A 19,551-nucleotide genomic window follows, 5' to 3' on the forward strand; every position below is an offset into this window, starting at 1 on the left:
TTGAGGTAGTTGTGAGGATTAGCTAAGATAATGCCTATGAGTGAGTGCTCGGTAAATGTTAGATTCCCAGATTCCAGTTCCTTTCCACCACCCTCACTTCCTTCTAGAATCCTCCACTGTGACATGAGGAGATTCTGAGGATGAGATTTTCTCAGGCCAAGGCTTCCAGCAGCTGTTGGTAGGATATGAGGAGTGGAGAGGAACTCTTATCTTGCCACCAAGGAAAGCCATTTGTTTCTAATATAACTGGATTCTTGGGGAAGGATTTGTAGTCCTACCCTTGAAAGGCAAATGGGCTAGTTGTGCCATTTGCCAACTCAGGAACTATGAGGAAATATCTGGTGTATAATTCCTGGCAGGTCCTGAAGAGTGAACTGGTGAGCAGAGTGCCAAGGGCCCTGAGAGGGAAGAGTGGAAGACCGAACAGACGTTATTTGAGGAAGGGAGAGGCACGTGTAGGTGGGGACCTTGGATGAACGTGGCCACCCTGTAACTTTTGGAGTCACAGCATGGCCACAAAGGATGGAGTTCCAGATTAGGCTTCAGAAAGATTGAATTCTGACCCCTGCCGTGAAGCCTACTACCCCCTCGACACTGGGCAAATCACAGGTTACACTCTGAGCCCCTGTGTCCTGCTCTGTATCCACCCTTCCTGCCATTATGAGATCCGGAGAGAATAAGGCCCAGCAGCAGGGTTGAGTAATAGGTTAAACTTAGGGACTCTGGAGCCAGACTGCATGGGTTCAAATCTCTATCACCTATTAGTCATGTGACTAATATTAGTATTAGGCAAGTTACTTGCTACTGTGCCTGTAGAGGGTGATGATAATATTAGTACCTATTGCATACATTTATTGTTGAGGATTAAATGAGTCAGTACATATAAAGGGATTAGAATAGTTGCCTGACAATGGCAAATTGTATTTGATAAATATTAATTTTATTAATAAAGCCTTTCCCCCTATTTCCTTTAGATATATAATTTTTTATTTTTATTTTTTGCTAAGGAAGATTCTCCCTGAGCTAACATCTGTTGCCAATCTTCCTCTATTTTGTATGTGGGACTCTGCCACAGCATGGTCACCGACAAGTGGTGTAGGTCCATGCCTAGGAACCAAACTCAGGCTGCCAAAGCAGAGTGTGCTGAACTTAACCGCTAGGCCGTGGAGCCAGCCCCAGGATGTATAATTTTTAAGGAAAATATAGTTACAGATGAAGCTCCTCAGCATCCTACTCCCTTTCTCCTCATTGGTAACCACTTTCCTGAGGTTGCTGTGTACCCTTCCTATCTATATTTTAAAATTTTGTTACATATGTATGTAGCCATAAGCAACTATAGTATATGGCATATTTTAAAAAATGGCCTTGTATTTCACCTTTTTTCCACTCAAAATTATGTGTGAGCTTTACCTGCATTGACACACACAGCTCTAATGCTGTGTTCAATCTGTAATGTGTTGATGCATTCCTTTGCTGATGGGCAGACACTTCAATTATTTTCAGCTTTTTGCTGTTAACAATGTGCCACAGTTGTCCTCATGCTATCTCCTTGTGAACATGTCTGAATTTCTCTAAAGTATATATAAAAAGTGCATACAATTCCTTGATTGTAAAGTACACATATCCTCAACTTTTTTTAAAAAAAATTTTATTTTCCTTTTTCTCCCCAAAGCCCCCTGGTACATAGTTGTATATTTTTAGCTGTAGGTCCTTCTAGTTGTGCTATGTGGGATGCCGCCTCAGTATGGCCTGATGAGTGGTGCCATGTCTGCGCTCAGGATCTGAAGCGGCAAAACCCTGGGCTGCCGAAGTGGAGCACGTGAACTTAACCACTCGGCCACGGAGCCGGCCCCTCCTCAACTTTTTAAAATGTTGCCAAATTGTTCTCCAGCATAGTTGTGCCTTGTTTCCCATTTCCCCAATCTGATAAGTGTAAAATGGTATCTTCTTGTTACTTTAAGGTATGTTTCCATTATTTCTAGTGATGTTCAGAATCTTTTCATTATTTAGAGGTGATTTGAGTTTTCCCTTTGAAATACCTGTTCATATCCTTTGCTCATTTTTCTATTAGCTTATTTGTATTTTTCTTTTGATTTGTAGAATTTTTTTAATTAAAGGAAGTCTGAATAGTAATCCTTTGTCAATGATGTGCATGGCAAATATATTCTTCCAGTCTGTAGTTGGTCTTTTCATTTTGTTTGTGATATCTTTATTAACAGAAGCTAATAAACAAAAGTTTTTAGTTTTTGTGTTTTTTTAATTAGGGAAATTTTCAAACATGAACGTTGAAGTATATACAGTGCTCACTCCTTAGATCTCATAATCGACATTTTGCCATATTGCCCTTATTTGTCTGTGTGTGTGTGTGCATGTGGGTGTGTTTGCTGAATCATTTGAAAGTAAATTGCATACTTTATCACACTTTCTTAAAAATAAGGACATAACCACAATATCACTATAATACTAAGAAAATTAGCACTAATTCCTTGATATCATCAAATAGCCAATCATATTTAATTTCGTTATTTGCCCCTAAAATGTGTTTTACAGCTTGTTACTATGAATAGGATCCAATCAAGGTTCTTATTTTGTATTTGTTTGTATGTGTCTTGAGTCTTAATCTAGAACAGCCCCCATCCCTTGTTTTTTTGCATCATGAAATTGACTTTTTGAAGAAACTAGGTTAGTTGACTTGTAGATTGTTTCGCATTGTGGATTTGTCTCTTTTCTGTTGAACTGTTTCGCTACCCCCTGTATTTACTGAGCTGGTGGAGAGTTACTGCCCTTACTCCCAAATTCATTTTGGGATGGAGAGACTGATTTGTTTTCAGTTCCAATTCCAGGTTCTCAGGGAAAAGATAGGATGGCCTATCCTGCATTAGGTGGTATATTAGTTTTCTATTGCTGCTGTAACATATTACCACAATTTAGTGGCTTAAACAACACAGATTTATTATCTTTTGTAGGCCAGAAGTCTGGCATTGGTCTCCCTGGGCTAAAATCAAGGTGTCACCTGGGCTGCATTCCTTTGGAAGAATCCATTTCCTTGACTTTTCTAGTTTCTAGAGACCACCCACATTCCTTGGCTCATGGCCCCCTTCCTCTGTATTCAAAGCCAGCGATGTTACATCTCTCTGACCATTCTTCCCTCAGATCCGTCTGATTCCAAAAATGCAGGCTCTGTGTGCATCATCCTTTACTGCCTGCTGTTACTTGTGCCCTTTATTTTCTGAAGTGAGGGACTTGACATTTAACTAGAACTGTGCTGGTGAATGTTTTAAAAACTGGTTCCTGGAGAGGGAGATGCCCCCATTTGTAGTAGTTGCCAGTTTTTGTGGGATAAATACTCCTACTGTGGCCAATTTTAAGCTACCAAAATGATCTTAACAGGCTTGAAAACGTCCTGAAAATGTAACTCTTGCTCCAGCACGCCACTGCATTTAATCCTGTTACATTTCACCTGGTTCAATGCTATCCAGCCTGCTGTTGACTGCTGAAAACAGATGGTTTCCACTGATCTTGTTTGTTTTGTTTCCACAGGCGCTGTACCGGGTCACCCTGGATATCATCGTGATGATCCGAGTGTGTAAAATGTTCCGCCAAGGTCTCAGAGGATTCCGGGAATACCAGATCATTGAGAGTGCTCACAGAAGGCACCCTATCTTCTCCTTCTGGGATGTAAGCAGCTGGGCTTAGCAGGAATATGAGGGTGTAAGGGGGTCCAATAAATAGTACCCCACTTCCTAGCCCAAGTTCTGAACCAACTGAGAGAGAAGACAAAGGGAAAGCAGATGGGAGACACAACTGTCAGTTTTATTAATGATGAGACTTATCCTGGAGAAGGTTACCAAGCAAGAGGGTTGCCTAAGTGGCGAACTCAGAATTAGGCAGCTTTACACACCTCGTCACAGGCAGTGCTGGACCAAGGCAGGCTCCACTGCAGTCACAGGGCTTCCTGCACTAAACTCCCGGCAGAGCTGGGCAGGGCAGAGTGTGGGCTCAGAGGAAAGGAGAAGGGGATGGTCATGTCCAGTTTCTCCTTCCAGCCTCACCAAGGAGTTTAAGTCACTCCTCCTCAATGTGGAAGGAGAGAGGCTAGTGGTGTTTTACTCATACAACTCCCTCTGTGTGGAAAGAAACATCGGGAGTGGGAAAGAAGCCATCTCTATTCCAACAGGGATCAAAAGAGCCAGAATAGAGAGAGGGCTGGCCCTGTGGCCTAGTAGTTAGCTTCGGCATACTCAGCCTTGGCAGCCAGAGTTCAGTTCCCGGGCACAGACCTACAGCACTCATCAGCAGCCATGCTGTGGCGACAACCTACATGCAAAATAGAAGAAGATTGGCACAGATGTTAGCTCAGGGCGAATCTTCCTCAGAAAAACAAAAAGAGCCAGAAGAAACCAGGAGTCATAATAGAGTTGGGGTTTTCTGAAGGCTCACCAACTGTTCATCTTCTCTGCCTTCTTTCCTGTTCCCCCACTTAAACAAGAGAGGAACATTTGCAGGGCCCTGTTCACTCCGGTGACTGCGCTTTCTAGATTTTCTAGAAGGTCTCGATTTCAAATATTTTATCCCAATGGTAGATCATAAACCCCTTTTTGGCTCAGAAAAGTTGATCACCCTTCTGTTAACTTGTTCTGGCTCCCCAAAGGTGTCTTCATTACCATCCAGAGCTCCAAAGTTCCCCAGCCAATACCTGGACCAACACTGCCCATTTTCCTGTTATGTCAAGAGTGACTAGACCAGTCCCCCCTCCCCCCGCATCCAGCAATTCACTCCAAGAAATTTCCCAAAATGGTTTCTGAAGGACAGTAGCCAAGGAGAGGGTTATGGGAGGTAGTGATGGGGGAAAGGAAGGCGCTCTTAGATTGGTTTCTAGGGGCCAGCAGGTAATGTAACTGTGTGTGATTGAGTCTAAGATGTACCAGGGAGTAGGGGCCTGTGGTCCAGCTGGAGAGGACAGGCATGCGTCATCTAAAGACATTCAAATTCATCTATTTTGAAGACATTTTGCTAGCCAAACCAAACAAGTCTGTGGCCAGATTCTGCCCTGTTGTTGGGCCATGACATGGGAAGGGATGGAGTGGAAGAATTGTCACCTAAGAGACTGAAGTCTCAGGAAGGACATTCTGACTCCAGGTGGTCGTGCAGTGGTGGTCATGCAGTGGTGAGGAGAAGGGATCTGGAGACCAGGAGTCTGGTTACCAGAAGACTTGGGCTGGTGCCTGGGCAGCTGGAAGCTGAAGACCAGAGTTAGGCTTGTCATCAGGAGAGTGTGAGGCTAAACCTAACAGCATTGCCCATTCAGGATGGCTGTGAGAAGGGCAGAAGTCTCTCAAGGGCAGCCTATGGGAGTCATATTGATGTGGGCTCGGTGAGTCATGGAGTCGAAAGAAAGATTTCTTGGACTCTCAAGGTCTGGCAGTAGTGCTCTTTTATTTAGAGAATAGTGTGGAGTAGCATGGGGACAGGACCCATGGGCAGTAAAGAGCTGCAGACATGGGTGGAAGGTAGGGCTAAATTTAAGGCATAGGTATGTGAGTTATCTCTTTACAAGACAAAGGAAAGATTATGTAAAAAAAAAAGTCATTAAAATGGTATCAGTGAAGATGGGGTCTGGTTATTGGGTGGTCCTATAACTTTAGATAAGAGGCAGACTGGATTAAGTCAGGGTGTCCTGTGCTTCCTGGAGGATGATATAGATTGGTATGTAGGGCAGGTCACCTGGAGCTTCTCTCCTTGGGGCAGCCTTGATCCTCATCACAGCCAGTGGAATTTTATTCCCTCCAAGTCGCCAAACTGTAGGGGAGGAAGACATTTCTTCCACCTGCTCTGGGTTCTTCTGGCCAGAGAACGAACTAAAGTCACATGAGACAGAATAACAGGAGAAAATCAAACAAAGCTTTACAGCATGTATACATGGGAGAGGCTCAGGCAACCTGAGCAACTCGCCAAAATGGCTGAAGCCACCACCTTAAACATCATCTTCAACTAAAGACAAAGGAGGATGTTGGTGGTGGCGGGAGTCAGTTATATGAGGTTACCAGACAAGTACAGTCAACATGTAAGATTATTATGTAATTATGTAATTATTATGTAAGTAAGATTATTATGCAGATTTAAGTCCTTGCCTTCCCCATTAAGAGTTTCTAGAGATAAGGTCATCCCCCCCTTCTTCCTGGTGCAGAGAGGGAAACACCTTTACAAATGGAGATTTCCTATACAAATGTAAATGTCTCTTAACAAAGGGTAAGTAAATTCTACTTTTCAGAGTTTCTTTCTTGTCTGCAGTTAAAAGTAACCAACCCAAAATAATCCTCATCAATATGGCTACTGTGCAGACAGCTGGGTGCCTGGGGTGGAGAGAGCCATGGACTGGTTTACAGTAGAGTATGTAAATCTGGATCTTTCTGAACGCCACCTCTTTCCTTCATTGGCCTCCCTGAGGAGCACCACACAGATACACAAACTATAAATGGGGGAGAGGACAGGGATCTGAGTGGGCTCTGAGAGATGAATGTGGGTCCTGGTGTGGCCCAGGATGGTGGTCAGGGCCATGTTTGTCCCTTCCCCCAGCTCCTCCCACATATCTTTTCCGTCTCTCTGCCCCTTTCTCTACTCTTGTTGCATCCTTTCTGCATCTGTTAGGAGATAGGGTTGGATTAGTTCATCCCTGAGACCTCTTACACCTGCTCCTGGTCATCCTCTAGGTGAGGAGTTTACTCACTGTGTGATGCTTGGGCAAGTTCCTTCACCTCCCTCAAGTCCTAAATGGGGCTTAATAATACCTGCTTTGTCTTGATGATGAAATGGAGTAAGATAAGGAAGATGCACCATGCCTGGCTCCTTAAAGGCACTTAACAAAGGTTGGCTTCATTTGTTCCTTCCTTTTTATCCCTCCTTTCCGTTCTTTCCTCCCTCTATACTTTCCTATTTGTTTGCTTCTTTTCCCTCTTCCTTTTCCCTCTCATCCTTCCTGTCTTTATCCTCCCTTCCCTCCCCCCTTTCTCTCCCTTCATAATGCTGGGCCCAAATTTCGTGCTGAGTTGGGGCTTTTGGGCAGAGGTGGACATGAGAGGCCCAGCTGGTAGGAGGTTTCCCATGGCTTCCTGCCTGCTATGGTGGTCCAGGTACGCAGAAGGGTTTCAGTGCAAAATTCTAGAAGCAGTTCTGCTGATTCTCCTTCCTTCCCCCACTCCTTTTCTTTCAGAAAAAGAAGCAAGGCCGGATCACGTTTGATACCATGGATTTCGTTGCAGAGTCGGTATGCATAACTCTGACCTTGCTGCTGGGAATTTTCTTTCTGCATCATGGCCTGGAAGAAACACTGGGCTGGGCATTAGGACAGCTGTGTCTAGTCCAGGTTCTTCCACCAACCCAGTGTGTCACCCTGAGCTAGCCACTTAGTTTCCTTATCTTTAAAATAGCTGCTCTCAGTGATCCCTTGCAGCCCTGGCTTTCCAAGAGTGTGAGCCCCCTGACCCCGTTCTTGCTTTATAGCTGAGCAGAACCCGTGGGGGAGAGCGCCTGCACTTGAACCTGTGGGAAAACAGCGGAAGGCAAAACAGAGGGTGTGAGAACCCCAGACAGAGGAGAAATAGGGTGGTGGGAAAAGCCCTGGCCTGTGTGTGAATTCTGGCTCTGCTCCAAACTCTCCAAGAGATGCTGGGCACACCTATCCCCGACCTGGGTGTCAGATGGCCAGTCTGACGAGGAAATGCCTTTATCTGGACTGTGTGACTTGTTCTCTGAATTTCAAGAAGCGTTGTTATCTTCCTGGCTTCTCTCCACCAAATCCTGGATATTAATTTAAAATTTAAAGGAGTTTACCTATATATAGGGTAGATCTGAAGTTCTTACTAGTGTAGACCTGACTTGAGCCTGGCCTGGAATAGCCATGTTGGTTTTTCTCTCAGGGAAAGGGGAAGAACGGAGCTTTCTAACCAGTACCAGGACCACCTGTGCCACTCTGTCTCACCCCTTTCTCCTCTTGGAGCCAAGGTGTGGCCTCTTTTGCCTGCCTCTTTTATCCTTCCTGTATGTGGGAAACAGGGGGAGGGGGTAGCTGGCCTGAAGTGAGTGATGGTGACAGCACTGAAAAGTGGTGTTTGTGGGGCTGGCCCCGTGGCCGAGTGGTTAAGTTCGCACACTCCGCTGCAGGCAGCCCAGTGTTTCGTCAGTTCGAATCCTGGGTGCGGACATGGCACTGCTCATTGAGCCACGCTGAGGCAGCGTCCCACATGCCACAACTAGAAGGACCCACAACTAAGAATATACAACTATGTACCGGGGGGCTTTGGGGAGAAAAAGGAAAAAAATAAAATCTTAAAAAAAGAAGTGGTGTTTGAGAAGCAGGCAGCGGCCATGTCACCCAGGCCCTGTTTGAATTATATTCCCTTTTCCCATTCCAGAAACTTTTTTTTAATTTAAAAAAATTTTTTTAATGTACACTTTTTATTATTTTTATTATTTTTTAAGATTTTAAAAAAATTTTTCCTTTTTCTCCCCAAAGCCCTCTGGTACATAGTTGCATATTTTTAGTTGTGGGTCCTTCTAGTTGTGCCATGTGGGATGCCACCTCAGCATGGCTTGATGAGCAGTGCCATGTCCATGCCAAGATCTGAACTGGTGAAACCCTGGGCTGACACAGCAGAGTGCCCGAACTTAACCACTCTGCCAAGGGACCGCCCCACCAGATACTTTTTTGAGCTCCTAAGGTGGGCCCAGATCTGTGTCTGGTTGTGGGGAATACTAAGTTGTGTAACATTCCCACCTGCCCTTAAGGAGCTAATCAGGAGTTAAGGTGATGAAACTTACTCACGAAGTTAAATAACAAATAGAATCAGTTCTGAAGGAATCCAGAGAGGGGAGCCTGTAAGGGTTGGGAGTGGTGAGAAATATTTCCTGAAGGAATTAGGGCCCCAAGTGGGCCTGAAGAATCAGTGGGGTTCACAGAAGCCAGGGCCATCTGTGTTTTGTTATAAATGGGCCCTGTGATAGAAATCCCATTGGGTTCTTGATAACAAGAGAGAGAAAGGAGAAAGATTGGATTCAGACCATAAAAATGGCCAAGACTTCCATAGCCCATGCTGAGTGCCAGACATGTTGTAAGTCCTTTGCACATATTAATTATGCTATTTATACATATAGTTTCTGCTATTATCAGATAGGGAAACTGAGGTTCAGGGAGAGGTGACTTGTCCCGGGACACACAGCTAGGAACTAGCAGGCCAAGCTTTAAACCCAGGCACCTGGCACAAGAGCCTGTGCACTTTTAATCACTGAGCTACACTGCCTTTCTGAGTGAATGTGCAAGGCTTCAGATCTGTCATCCCGATGTCCAGAATTATTCGTCTTGTCATTTTGCTTCTACGACAATTACTGTTATACAAGACTGCTGGCATTCGTTTGTTCTTTCCATAAATATTTATTTCATTGAGTGCCCACTACATGTGACGCATTATTCTAGAGTGGTAGAGAAGGCCACTATTGTGTTTCTCTTGGGACTTATATTCTAAAGCACTTTTATCCAATAGACTTTCTGTGATCATGGAAACGTTCGGTAGTCTGCGTTGTCCAATACCATAGCCAGTGGACGCGTGTAGCTATTGAGCACTGTGGCTAGTGTGACTGAGGAACTTATTCTTTATCTAATTTAGTTTAAATTTAAATAGCTACAAGTGGCTATTGGCTGCCATATTGGACAGTACAGTTCTAGAGTGTGTGTATGTTTGTGTGGTGTATATGCGTGTGTGTGTGTGTAGGGTGGGGAAGTGACAGATAATGTACACCTTAACCAAAAGGGATAAGATCATTTCAGAAAGTATTAAATGCTTTGAAGAAAATGATTCAGAGCTTACAGAGTGATGGGGAGCGGGCCTGCTATTTTACCTCTGATGATCCGTAGGGACTCCCTGATGACGTGGCAGCATATGAGCTGAGAACAAAATGAGGAGGAAGAGGCAACCATATCCATGTGAAAACCCAGGGGAAGAGCATTCCAGGCAGAGGAAACATCCCAAGCAAAGACTGAAAGATGGAAATGAGCTTGGCACATGCAAGAGACGGGTAGAAGGCTAGAGACTAGAGAATGAAGGGGAAAAGCAGGAGGCGAGGGGATAGGGAGGTAGGGAGTCAGACCACGTGGGGCCATAGGTTGTGGTATGGAGTTAAGATTTTGTTCTAAGTGCAATGCGCAATCAGTGGGGGTGTTAACAACTCACCGTGCCATTTCCCCAGCAGGTGAGAGTGGTGGGAGAATGAGTAGACCTGTCTGCCCACTGGGCTGGTTCACCAGGGTTAGCTAACAGTCTTTGTTGGTTCCCTTTGTTCCTTAGTCTCCTGTAGCAGCCGAGGTATAGGCTGAGGCAAGGGAGATCTCCCCTGACTGCAGTGTGCATGTGAGCCCAGGGAGCCCCATATTGACTCGGGGACCGTCAATGAACAGCAGAGGCAGTTTAATTGGTAGTTGGGGCTGTGGACCTAGGCGTGTAGCAGATCTGTTATAATCCTGCCTAAGTGTCTTCATCTGTCAAATGGGGATAATAACCATGCCTTGCTTCGTGGGCTGGGTGAAGATGCAATGAGCTGGTGCGTGTAAGATGCTGGTCTGGACACCTGGCCCACTGTAAATACTCATTACATGTCAGCCACTACTGTATGGGAGTGGGAAGGCGTAAAAGCTGGAGTGTGGGCCTGCTGGCCCCTGGGGGAAACTGCTGGGTCCTCTGTGTCACTCTGGCTCTCTTTCCCCAGGGTCACTTCCCCCCAAGGGCCATTCAGATCACACAGAAGCAGCCTTCCTGGAGGTCAGAGCAAGAAGTCCAAGCCCTCTGCAGCCTTTTGCAAGTTCTGGATAGCTACCGGAACTACTCGGAGCCCCTGCAGCTGCTCCTGGCCAAAGTCCTGCGCTTTGAACGGTGAGTGAGGGGCACACCCCTGGCCCCTGGGCTGGGACATGGTTGGGCAGGAAGAGCTCAGCTGAGAAGACCACGGCAGGTCTACCAGTCCCTCTGTTGGAGTGTCAGCTGTGAAAAGCTGTCTGTCAGTTCACTGTAGTGCTTACTGCTATGGTTGCAGCACAGATTATCTCATTCATTTATTGAGAGTCTACCTGGAATTAAGGAGCCACTGAATCTGGAGAGGATCTGGTAGGACCCTTGGAAAGGATCAGGTCCAATTCCCTCATTTTTAAGATGAGGAAACTGAGGTTCAGAGGGGAAAATGACTCATCCTATGTCACCCAGATCGTACACAGCAGAGCTGAGACTCAAATCCAAGCCCTACATCCAGATAGGAACTAGAGCAAGGGTCCGAGAAGGAAATTATCCCTATATTTTATTAACGTCTAACTGAACTTTATCATTTCCTTCTGTCATGGATGTGGGTAACAAACCATTATAGTATTAGCCATTCCTGTGACTTTTTCACCAAAAGAAATCACAGATATTTTCATGTATTCATATGGTTGCCGATTTCTCAAAAAATAATTTACATTCATCACATCTTCAAAATTAGATCCACAGCTAGCCCTTGTTATTCAGTGCCTTAATAAAGATGCACATGTATTGCTGTATCACAAATTTCAGTTTTAAAAAACATTTATAAACTGTAATTCTGCTGTATTTTATTTTATACATGTAAAACATTATTCTTTGGGGGGGGGGGGGGCAGGCCCGCACCACACCAGCACCTTGGCTGAGCATAGGGAACTGCTGCCACCACCTTGGTCACCTCAGACTCTGCTGCCGCCTCATTTGCCTCAGACTCTGCCACTCCCAACCCCAAGCCCTGCCCCAGCCTCCTGCCAGCCTGGCTGGGGTCCTGCCCTCTGCTGTGGGACAAATGTGGCAGCTCTCAGAGCAAAAGCAAATCATCGTGTGCTCCCAGTGGGATTGGAAATGCTCCTTGGCTGTCCATCTTTGGCATTTGCTTCCACCAACACCTCCATTCCCAGGGCACTTAGTATGTATGAAGAGGCATTTCAGGTAAATGTGTCCAATAGAGCCAAGCAATAACCCTGGCCGGAGGTCTGGGTTTTTGTTTTTGTGAGGAAGATTCACCCTGAGATAACATCTTTTGCCAATCTTCCTCTTTTTTTGCTTGAGGAAGACTCATGCTCAACATCTGTCCCAGTATTCCTCTACTTTGTATGTGGGATGCCTCCACAGCATGGCATGGTGGAATAGGTCTGCACCCACAATCTGAACCCACGAACCCCTGGCCACCAGGGTGGAGCGCATGGAACTTTAACCACTCAGCCACAGGGCCGGCTCCCAGAGGTCTATTTTTGCCATAAAAGTACTACAGAGAGTGACATCAGCATCCTGGTGGAGTCAGCTGTTCCTGTAGCCTCTCCTCCCTAAGATACAATGAAAAGGATATTCATTAACCAACAGAGGACATCCATACAGCACAATAGACATGTGAGAGATCCATGCAGACATAAGTCTGAAGGTAGGGGTACTGGATCCCCTGGGAAACAGTGGAAGGAGGTAAGCAGATCTCTTTCCCCTTCCTAGTGGCAGCAATCTAGGCTGTGGGACCTCATGCACTAGCTGGCTTGCGACTCTGAGAGGAGATGAGGTAAAGGCAGCCCTCCACGGGAATACTTTGGCTCTCAGAGTTGCTTCCCAGCCTGTGGGAATGCTCCACATTGAGGTGGCTTAGTTACTGCAGGGGTGCGCTCACCAAGCTGAGCAGCTCAGGTGGGCCACTAGTGAGTGCAGAGCAGGAACATGGATGGGAAAGAAAGTGGCCCCTTCTTCCCATCCCACCTGGTGCACCACCTTGGCCAGTCAGCAAGGGCAGGAGATCAGTGCCAGAGCACTGGCACCTGCATGTGTGAAGCAGTGGTGGTCAGTGGGCAAATGCTCTGGTGGACCCTGTCAATGCAGCTTTCAACAAATGGGCACAACTGCCAGAGGACACAGCTCCTGCCCAACCCCCCAACAGTGACAGGTGGAATCTGTGACCAGATACTACCACTGTGCACCAGCAAAGGTCCACCCCATCAAATGGCATGAAGAAAAACATTAACACTCAAGACAAGAAGGAAAATGACAAGTACCCAGAAACCAATCCTAAAGTCACAGAAATTTACAATCTAAATGACAGAGAATTCAAAATAGTTATCATAAAGAAACTCAACAAGCTACGAGAAAACTCAGAAAGACAGTTCAATGAACTTAGGAATAAAATTAATGAGCAGAGGGAATTCTTCACAAAAGAGATTGAAACTCTGAAGGAAAAAAAAAAGAAAAACCAAACAGAAATTCTGGAGTTGAAAAACACAATGAATGAGATAAAAAAACAATCTAGAATCCTTAAAGAACAGAGCTGAGGGGCCGGCCCCTCACCAGAGTGGTTAAGTTTGGCGGGGTCTGCTTTGGCAGCCTCGGCTTGCAGGTTTAGATCCCAGATGTGGACCTACACCACTCATCAGCCATGCTGTGGCGGCGACCCACATATAAAGTGAAGGCAGATTGGCACTGTTAGCTCAGGGCTAATCTTCTTCAGCAAAAACAAAACAAAACAAACAAAACAGCTGACATTATGGTGGACAGAATTAGTAATTTAGAGGGCAGAAATATAGAAATGCTTCAGGTGGAGGAAGAGAGAGAACTAAAACTAAAAAGAAATGAAGAAATTCTCTAAGAAATAATCTGACTCAATTAGGAAATGCAACGTAAGGATTATAGATATGTCAGAGGGAGAAGAGATGGATAAAAAAGGAGCAGAGAGTTTGTTCAAAGAAATAATAGCTGAGAACTTCCCAAATCTGAAGAAGGAGCTGGGATTAAGTGTAAATGAAGCCAACAGAACTCCTATTTGCATCAATGCAAAAAGACCTTCTCCAAGGCATTTAATAGTAAAACTAGCAAAAGTCAATGACAATGAAAAAATATTAAGCGTAGCTAAGCAGAAGAAAATAACCTACAAAGGAACCACTACCAGGCTTTCAGTGAATTGATCAGCAGAAACCTTACAGCCTAGGAGAGAGTGGAATGATATATTCAAAACACTGAAAGACAAAAACTTTCAGCCAACATTACTCTATCCAGTGAAACTATCCTTCAGATTCGATGGAGAAATAAAGACTTTCCCAGATAAACAAAAGCTGAAGGAGTTCACTGCCAAAAGACCCCACCACACACACACACACACACAAGAAATGATCAAAAAGGCCCTCATAGGGGCCAGCCTGGTGGCATAGTGGTTAAGTTCACATGCTCCACTTTGGTGGATGAGGGTTGGGAGGTTCAGATCCCAAGCCTGGACCTACACACTGCTCTTTAAGCCATGCTGTGGCAACGTCCCACTTACAAAATAGAGGAAGATTGACACAGATTTTAGCTCAGGGCCAATCTCTCTCACCAAAAACAATAAGTCTCTCATACCTGAGAAAGAAAGAAAGGGGTTACAAAGCCTTGAACAGGAAATAAATAGACAAAATCAGAAAATTGCAGCTCTCTATCAGAACAGGTTAACAAACAATTACAACATTAAAGATAAAGGGAAGGAAAGCATCAACAATAACTGTAAGCACTTCATTTTAATCATAAACTTACAGCACAAAACAGAGTAAATTGTGACAACAATAGCTTAGATGGAGAAGAGAAAAGGGATAGAACCTGCTTAGGCTGAGGAGATAAGGGGCCATCAGAAAATGGACCATCTCATCTATGAGATCTTTTGTACAAACCTCCTGGTAACCACTAAAGAAAAAAATCAGAGTAGAGACACAAATGATAAATAAAAAGAAAACTGAGGAAATCATTATAGAAAATCACCAAACTGAAATGGCAGTCAGAAATACATGAGACAGGAAACAAGGGAAATACACACAACCAGAAAACAAGAGATAAAATGGCAGTATTAAGCTCTCATATATCAGTAATCACTCTAAATGTAAATGGATTGAATTCTCCAATCAAAAGACACAGAGTGGGGGCTGGCCCAGTGACATAGCAGTTAAGTTTGTGTGCTCCTCTTCAGTGGCCTTGGATTCACTGGTTTGTATCCCAGGCACGGACATATGCACTGCTTATCAAGCCATGCTGTGGCAGGCGTCCCACATATAAAATAGAGGAAGATGGGCACAGATGTTGGCTCAGGGCTAATCTTCCTCAGCAAAAAGAGGAGGATTGGTGGCAGATGTTAGCTCAGTGCTAATCTTATTCAAAAAAAAAATTCAAAAAAAAAGACACAGAGTGGCTCGATGGATTAAAAAACAAGACTCAACAATATGCCGCCTCCAGGAAACACATCTCAGCTCTAAAGACAAACACAGGCTCAGTGTGAAGGGGTGAAAGATGATACTCCAAGCAAATGGCAAACAAAAGAAAGCAGGTGTTGACATACTTATATCAGACAAAGTAGACTTCGAGATAAAAAAGGCAATGAGAGACAAAGAGGGACAGTATATAATGATAAAAGGGACATTCCACCAAGAAGACATAACACTTATGAATATATATGCACCTAACACAAGAGCACCAAAGTACATAAAGCAAATATTGACAGACCCAAAGGGAGAAATTAAGAGCAACACAATAATAGTAGGGGACCTCAACACCCCACTTATATCAATGGGTAGATCATACAGACAGAAAGTCAATAAGGAAATAGTGGAATTAAATGACAAACTAGATCAGATGGACTTAACAGATATATATAGAACACTCCATCCAAAAACAGCAGAATACATATTCCTCTCAAGTGCACATGGAACATTCTCAAAGATAGACCGCATTTCCCATATGTTGGGAAATAAGGCAAACATCAATAAATTTAAGAAGATTGAAATCATATCAAGCATCTTCTCCAACCATAATGCTATGAAACTAGAAATCAACTACAAGAAAAAAGCTGTGAAAGTCACAAATATGTGGGGACTAAACAACATGCTACTGAACAACCAATGGATCAATGAAGAAATCAAAGGAGAAATGAAAAATATCTGGAGACAAATGAAAATGAAAATACATCATACTGACACTTATGGAATGCAGCAAAAGCAGTCCTAAGAGGGAAATTCACAGCAACACAGGCCCACCTTAACAAACAAGAAAAATCTCAAATAAGCCATCTTAAAATACACCTAAGAGAACTAGAAAAAAGAACAACAAACAAAGCCCAAAGTCAGCAGAAAGAGGGAAATAATAAAAATTAGGGCAGAAATAGAAACCAAAAAAAGCAGTAGAACGGATCAATGAAATAAGAACTTGTTCTTTGAGAAGATAAACAAAATTGAGAACCCCTTAGCCAGACTGACTAAGACAAAAAGAGGGAAGTCTCAAATAAATAAAATTAGAAATGGAAGAGGAGAAATTATAATGGATACCACAGAAATACAAGGGAGTATAAGAGAAAACTGTGAAAAACCATATTTCAACAACTTGGACAATCTAGAAGAAATAGATAAATTCTTAGACATACAATCTCTCAAAACTGAATCAAGAAGAAATAGATAATCTGAATAGACCAGTCACAAATAAAGGGATTGAAACAGTAATCAAAAACCTCCCAAAAAGTAAAAGTCCAGGACCAAATGGTTTCTCTGGAGAATTCTACCAAACATTCAAAGCAGATTTAATACTAATCCTTCTCAAACTATTCCAAAAAATTGAAGAAGACAGAATACTTCCTAAATCATTCTAAGAGGCCAACATCACCCTGATCCCAAAGTCAGACAAGGACAACATAAAGAAGGAAAATTCTAGGCCAATGTCGCTGATGAACATAGATGCAGAAATCTTCAACAAAATATTGGCAAGCCAAATACACCAATACATTAACAGGATCATACACCATGATCAAGTGGGATTTATACTAGGGACGCAGGGGATGGTTCAACATCCCAAAATCAATCAGTGTGATACATCACATTGACAAAATGAGGAATGAAAATCACATGATCATCTCAATTGATGCAGAGAAAGTATTTGACAAGATCCAACATCCATTTATGACAAAAACTCAATAAAATGGGTATAGAAGGAAAGTACCTCAACATAATAAAGGCCATATATGACAAATCCACAGCCAACATCATACTTAGCAGTGAAAAACTGAAAGCCATCCCTCTGAGAATAAGAACAAGACAAGGGTGCCCACCCTTGCCACTCCAACATAGTACTGGAGGTTTTGGCCAGAGCAATTAGGCAAGAAAAAGAAATAAAAGGTATCCAAATTGGTAAGGAAGAAGTGAAACTCTTGCTGTTTGCTGATGACATGATTCTATATGTAGAAAACTCTAAAGAATCCATCAGAAAACTATTAGAAATAATCAACAACTACAGAAAAGTTTCAGGGTAGAAAATCAACTTAGAAATATCAGTTGTGGGGGCTGGCCTGGGGGTGCAGCAGTTAAGTGCGCGTGTTCCACTTCAGTGGCCCGGGGTTCGCCGCTTCAGCTCCCGGGTGCCAACATGGCACTGCCTGGCAAGCCATGCTGTGGTAGGCATCTCACATATAAAGTAGAGGAAGATGGGCGTGGGTGTTAGCTCAGAGCCAGTCTTCCTCAGCAAAAAGAGGAGGACTCACAGATGTTAGCTCAGGGCTAATCTTCCTCAAAATACAAACAAACAAACAAATATCAGTTGCATTTCTATACTCTAATAATGAACTAAAAGAAAGAGAACTCAAGAATACAATCCTATTTACAGTCACAGCAAAAAGAATACAATATCTAGGAATAAATTTAACCAAGGAGGTAAAAGACCTATACAATGAAAACTATAAGACATTATTGAAACAAATTGATAGTGATATAAAGAAATGGAAAGATATTCCATGCACATGGATTGGAAGAATAAACATAGTTAAAATGTCCATTCTACCTAAAGCAATCTACAGATTCAATGCAATCCCAATCAGAATCCCAATGACATTCTTGACGGAAATAGAACAAAGAATCCTAGAATTCATATGGAAGAACAAAAGACCCCAAAAAGCTAAAACAGTCCTGAGAAAAAAGAACAAAGCTGGAGGTATCACAATACCTGACTTCAAAATATACTACAAAGCTATAGTAATCAAAACAGCATGGTACTCTGGTACAAAAACAGACACACAGATCAATGAGACAGAATTGAAGTCCCGAACTAAAACCACACATCTGTGGACAGCTAATCTTTGACAAAGGAGCCAAGAGCATACAATGGAGAAAGGAGTCTTTTCAACAAACGGTGTTGGGAAAACTGGACCGCCACATGCAAAAGAATGAAAGTAGACCATTATCTTATGCCATCCACAAAAATTAACTCAAAATGGATTAAAGACTTGAAGGTAAGACGTGAAACCATAAAGCTCCTAGAAGAAAATGTAGGCAGTACACACTTTGACATCAGTCTTAGCAGCATCTTTTCAAATACCATGTCTACTCAAGGCTAGGGAAACAAAAGAAAAAATAAACAAATGAGACTACATCAGACTAAGGAACTTCTGCAAAGCAAAAGAAACCAGGAATAAAACAAAAAGACAACCCACCAACTGGGAGAAAATATTTGCAGATCATATATCTGACAAGGGGTCCGTCTCCAAAATATGTAAAGAACTCATACAACACAACAATGGAAAAACAAACAATCTGATCAAAAAATGGGCAGAGGACAAGAACAGACATTTTCCCAAAGAAGATATACAGATGGGCAACAGGCACGTGAAAAGATGTTCAACATCACTAATCGTTAGGGAAATACAAATCAAAACCACAATGAGATATCACCTTACATCTGCAAGAATGGCTATAATTACCAAGACAAAAAATAACAAATGTTGGAGAGGCTGTGAAGAAAAGGGAACCCTTATACACTGCTGTTGGGAATGCAAACTGGTGCCGCCACTATGCAAAACAGTATGGAGATTTCTCAAAACATTAAAAATAGAAATACCATATGACCCAGCTATCCCACTACTGGGTATTTATCCAAAGAACTTGAAATCCACAGTTCAAAGAGACTTGTGCATCTCCTTCTTCATTGCAGCATCATTCACAGTAGCCAAGACGTGGAAGCAACCCAAGCGCCCATCAACTGATGAACTGACAACCAAGACGTGGTATATATATACAACAGAATACTACTCAGCCATTAAAAAGAAAAAATCATCCCATCTGCAACAACCTGGGTAGACCTTGAGGGTATTATGTTAAGCAAAATGAGCCAGATAGAGAAAGACAAACACCGCATGATTTCACTCATATGTGGAAGATAAACACATGGACAAAGAGAACAGATTAGTGGTTACCAGAGGGGAAGAGGGTTGGGGGTGGGCAAAAAGACTAAACGGGCACGTATATATGGTGACTGTCAAATAATAATGTACCCCTGAACTTTGACAATGTTATAAACTATTATGATGTCAATAAAATAATAAAAAACAAAAACAAAAAAGCATTATTCTGTGAAGGCTTCACCAGATTGTCAAAGGGTCCACGGGACAAAAAGCACCATGTAAATACCTGTACTAGAGAAGTCTAAGAGGTGCGTGTGGAAATATTGCCATTTCAGTGGCTTAAGGGGGACAGCCTAGCAGAATATTTGAGGT

At 43.2% G+C, this 19,551-nt stretch overlaps 1 protein-coding gene across 4 annotated transcripts in view; it reads left to right on the forward strand.

Moving 5' to 3' along the window:
- The window catches only part of CNBD2 (cyclic nucleotide binding domain containing 2), a 61,089-nt gene that overhangs the window by 13,589 nt on the left and 27,949 nt on the right, over positions 1–19,551 (forward strand). For 2 of the 4 annotated variants that reach the window (XM_070588211.1, XM_070588213.1), the window contains exons 3-5: positions 3,541–3,678; positions 7,211–7,264; positions 10,756–10,919. In XM_070588211.1, coding sequence (XP_070444312.1) covers positions 3,541–3,678; positions 7,211–7,264; positions 10,756–10,919 — 356 coding nt within the window. Of the gene's footprint in view, positions 1–120; positions 378–3,540; positions 3,679–7,210; positions 7,265–10,755; positions 10,920–19,551 lie in introns of those variants that run through there. The other 2 variants (XM_070588215.1, XM_070588212.1) reach the window with 2 other exon arrangements.

The sequence above is a fragment of the Equus przewalskii genome, chromosome 21 (assembly GCF_037783145.1).
Source record: "Equus przewalskii isolate Varuska chromosome 21, EquPr2, whole genome shotgun sequence".
Classification (NCBI taxonomy): domain Eukaryota; kingdom Metazoa; phylum Chordata; class Mammalia; order Perissodactyla; family Equidae; genus Equus; species Equus przewalskii.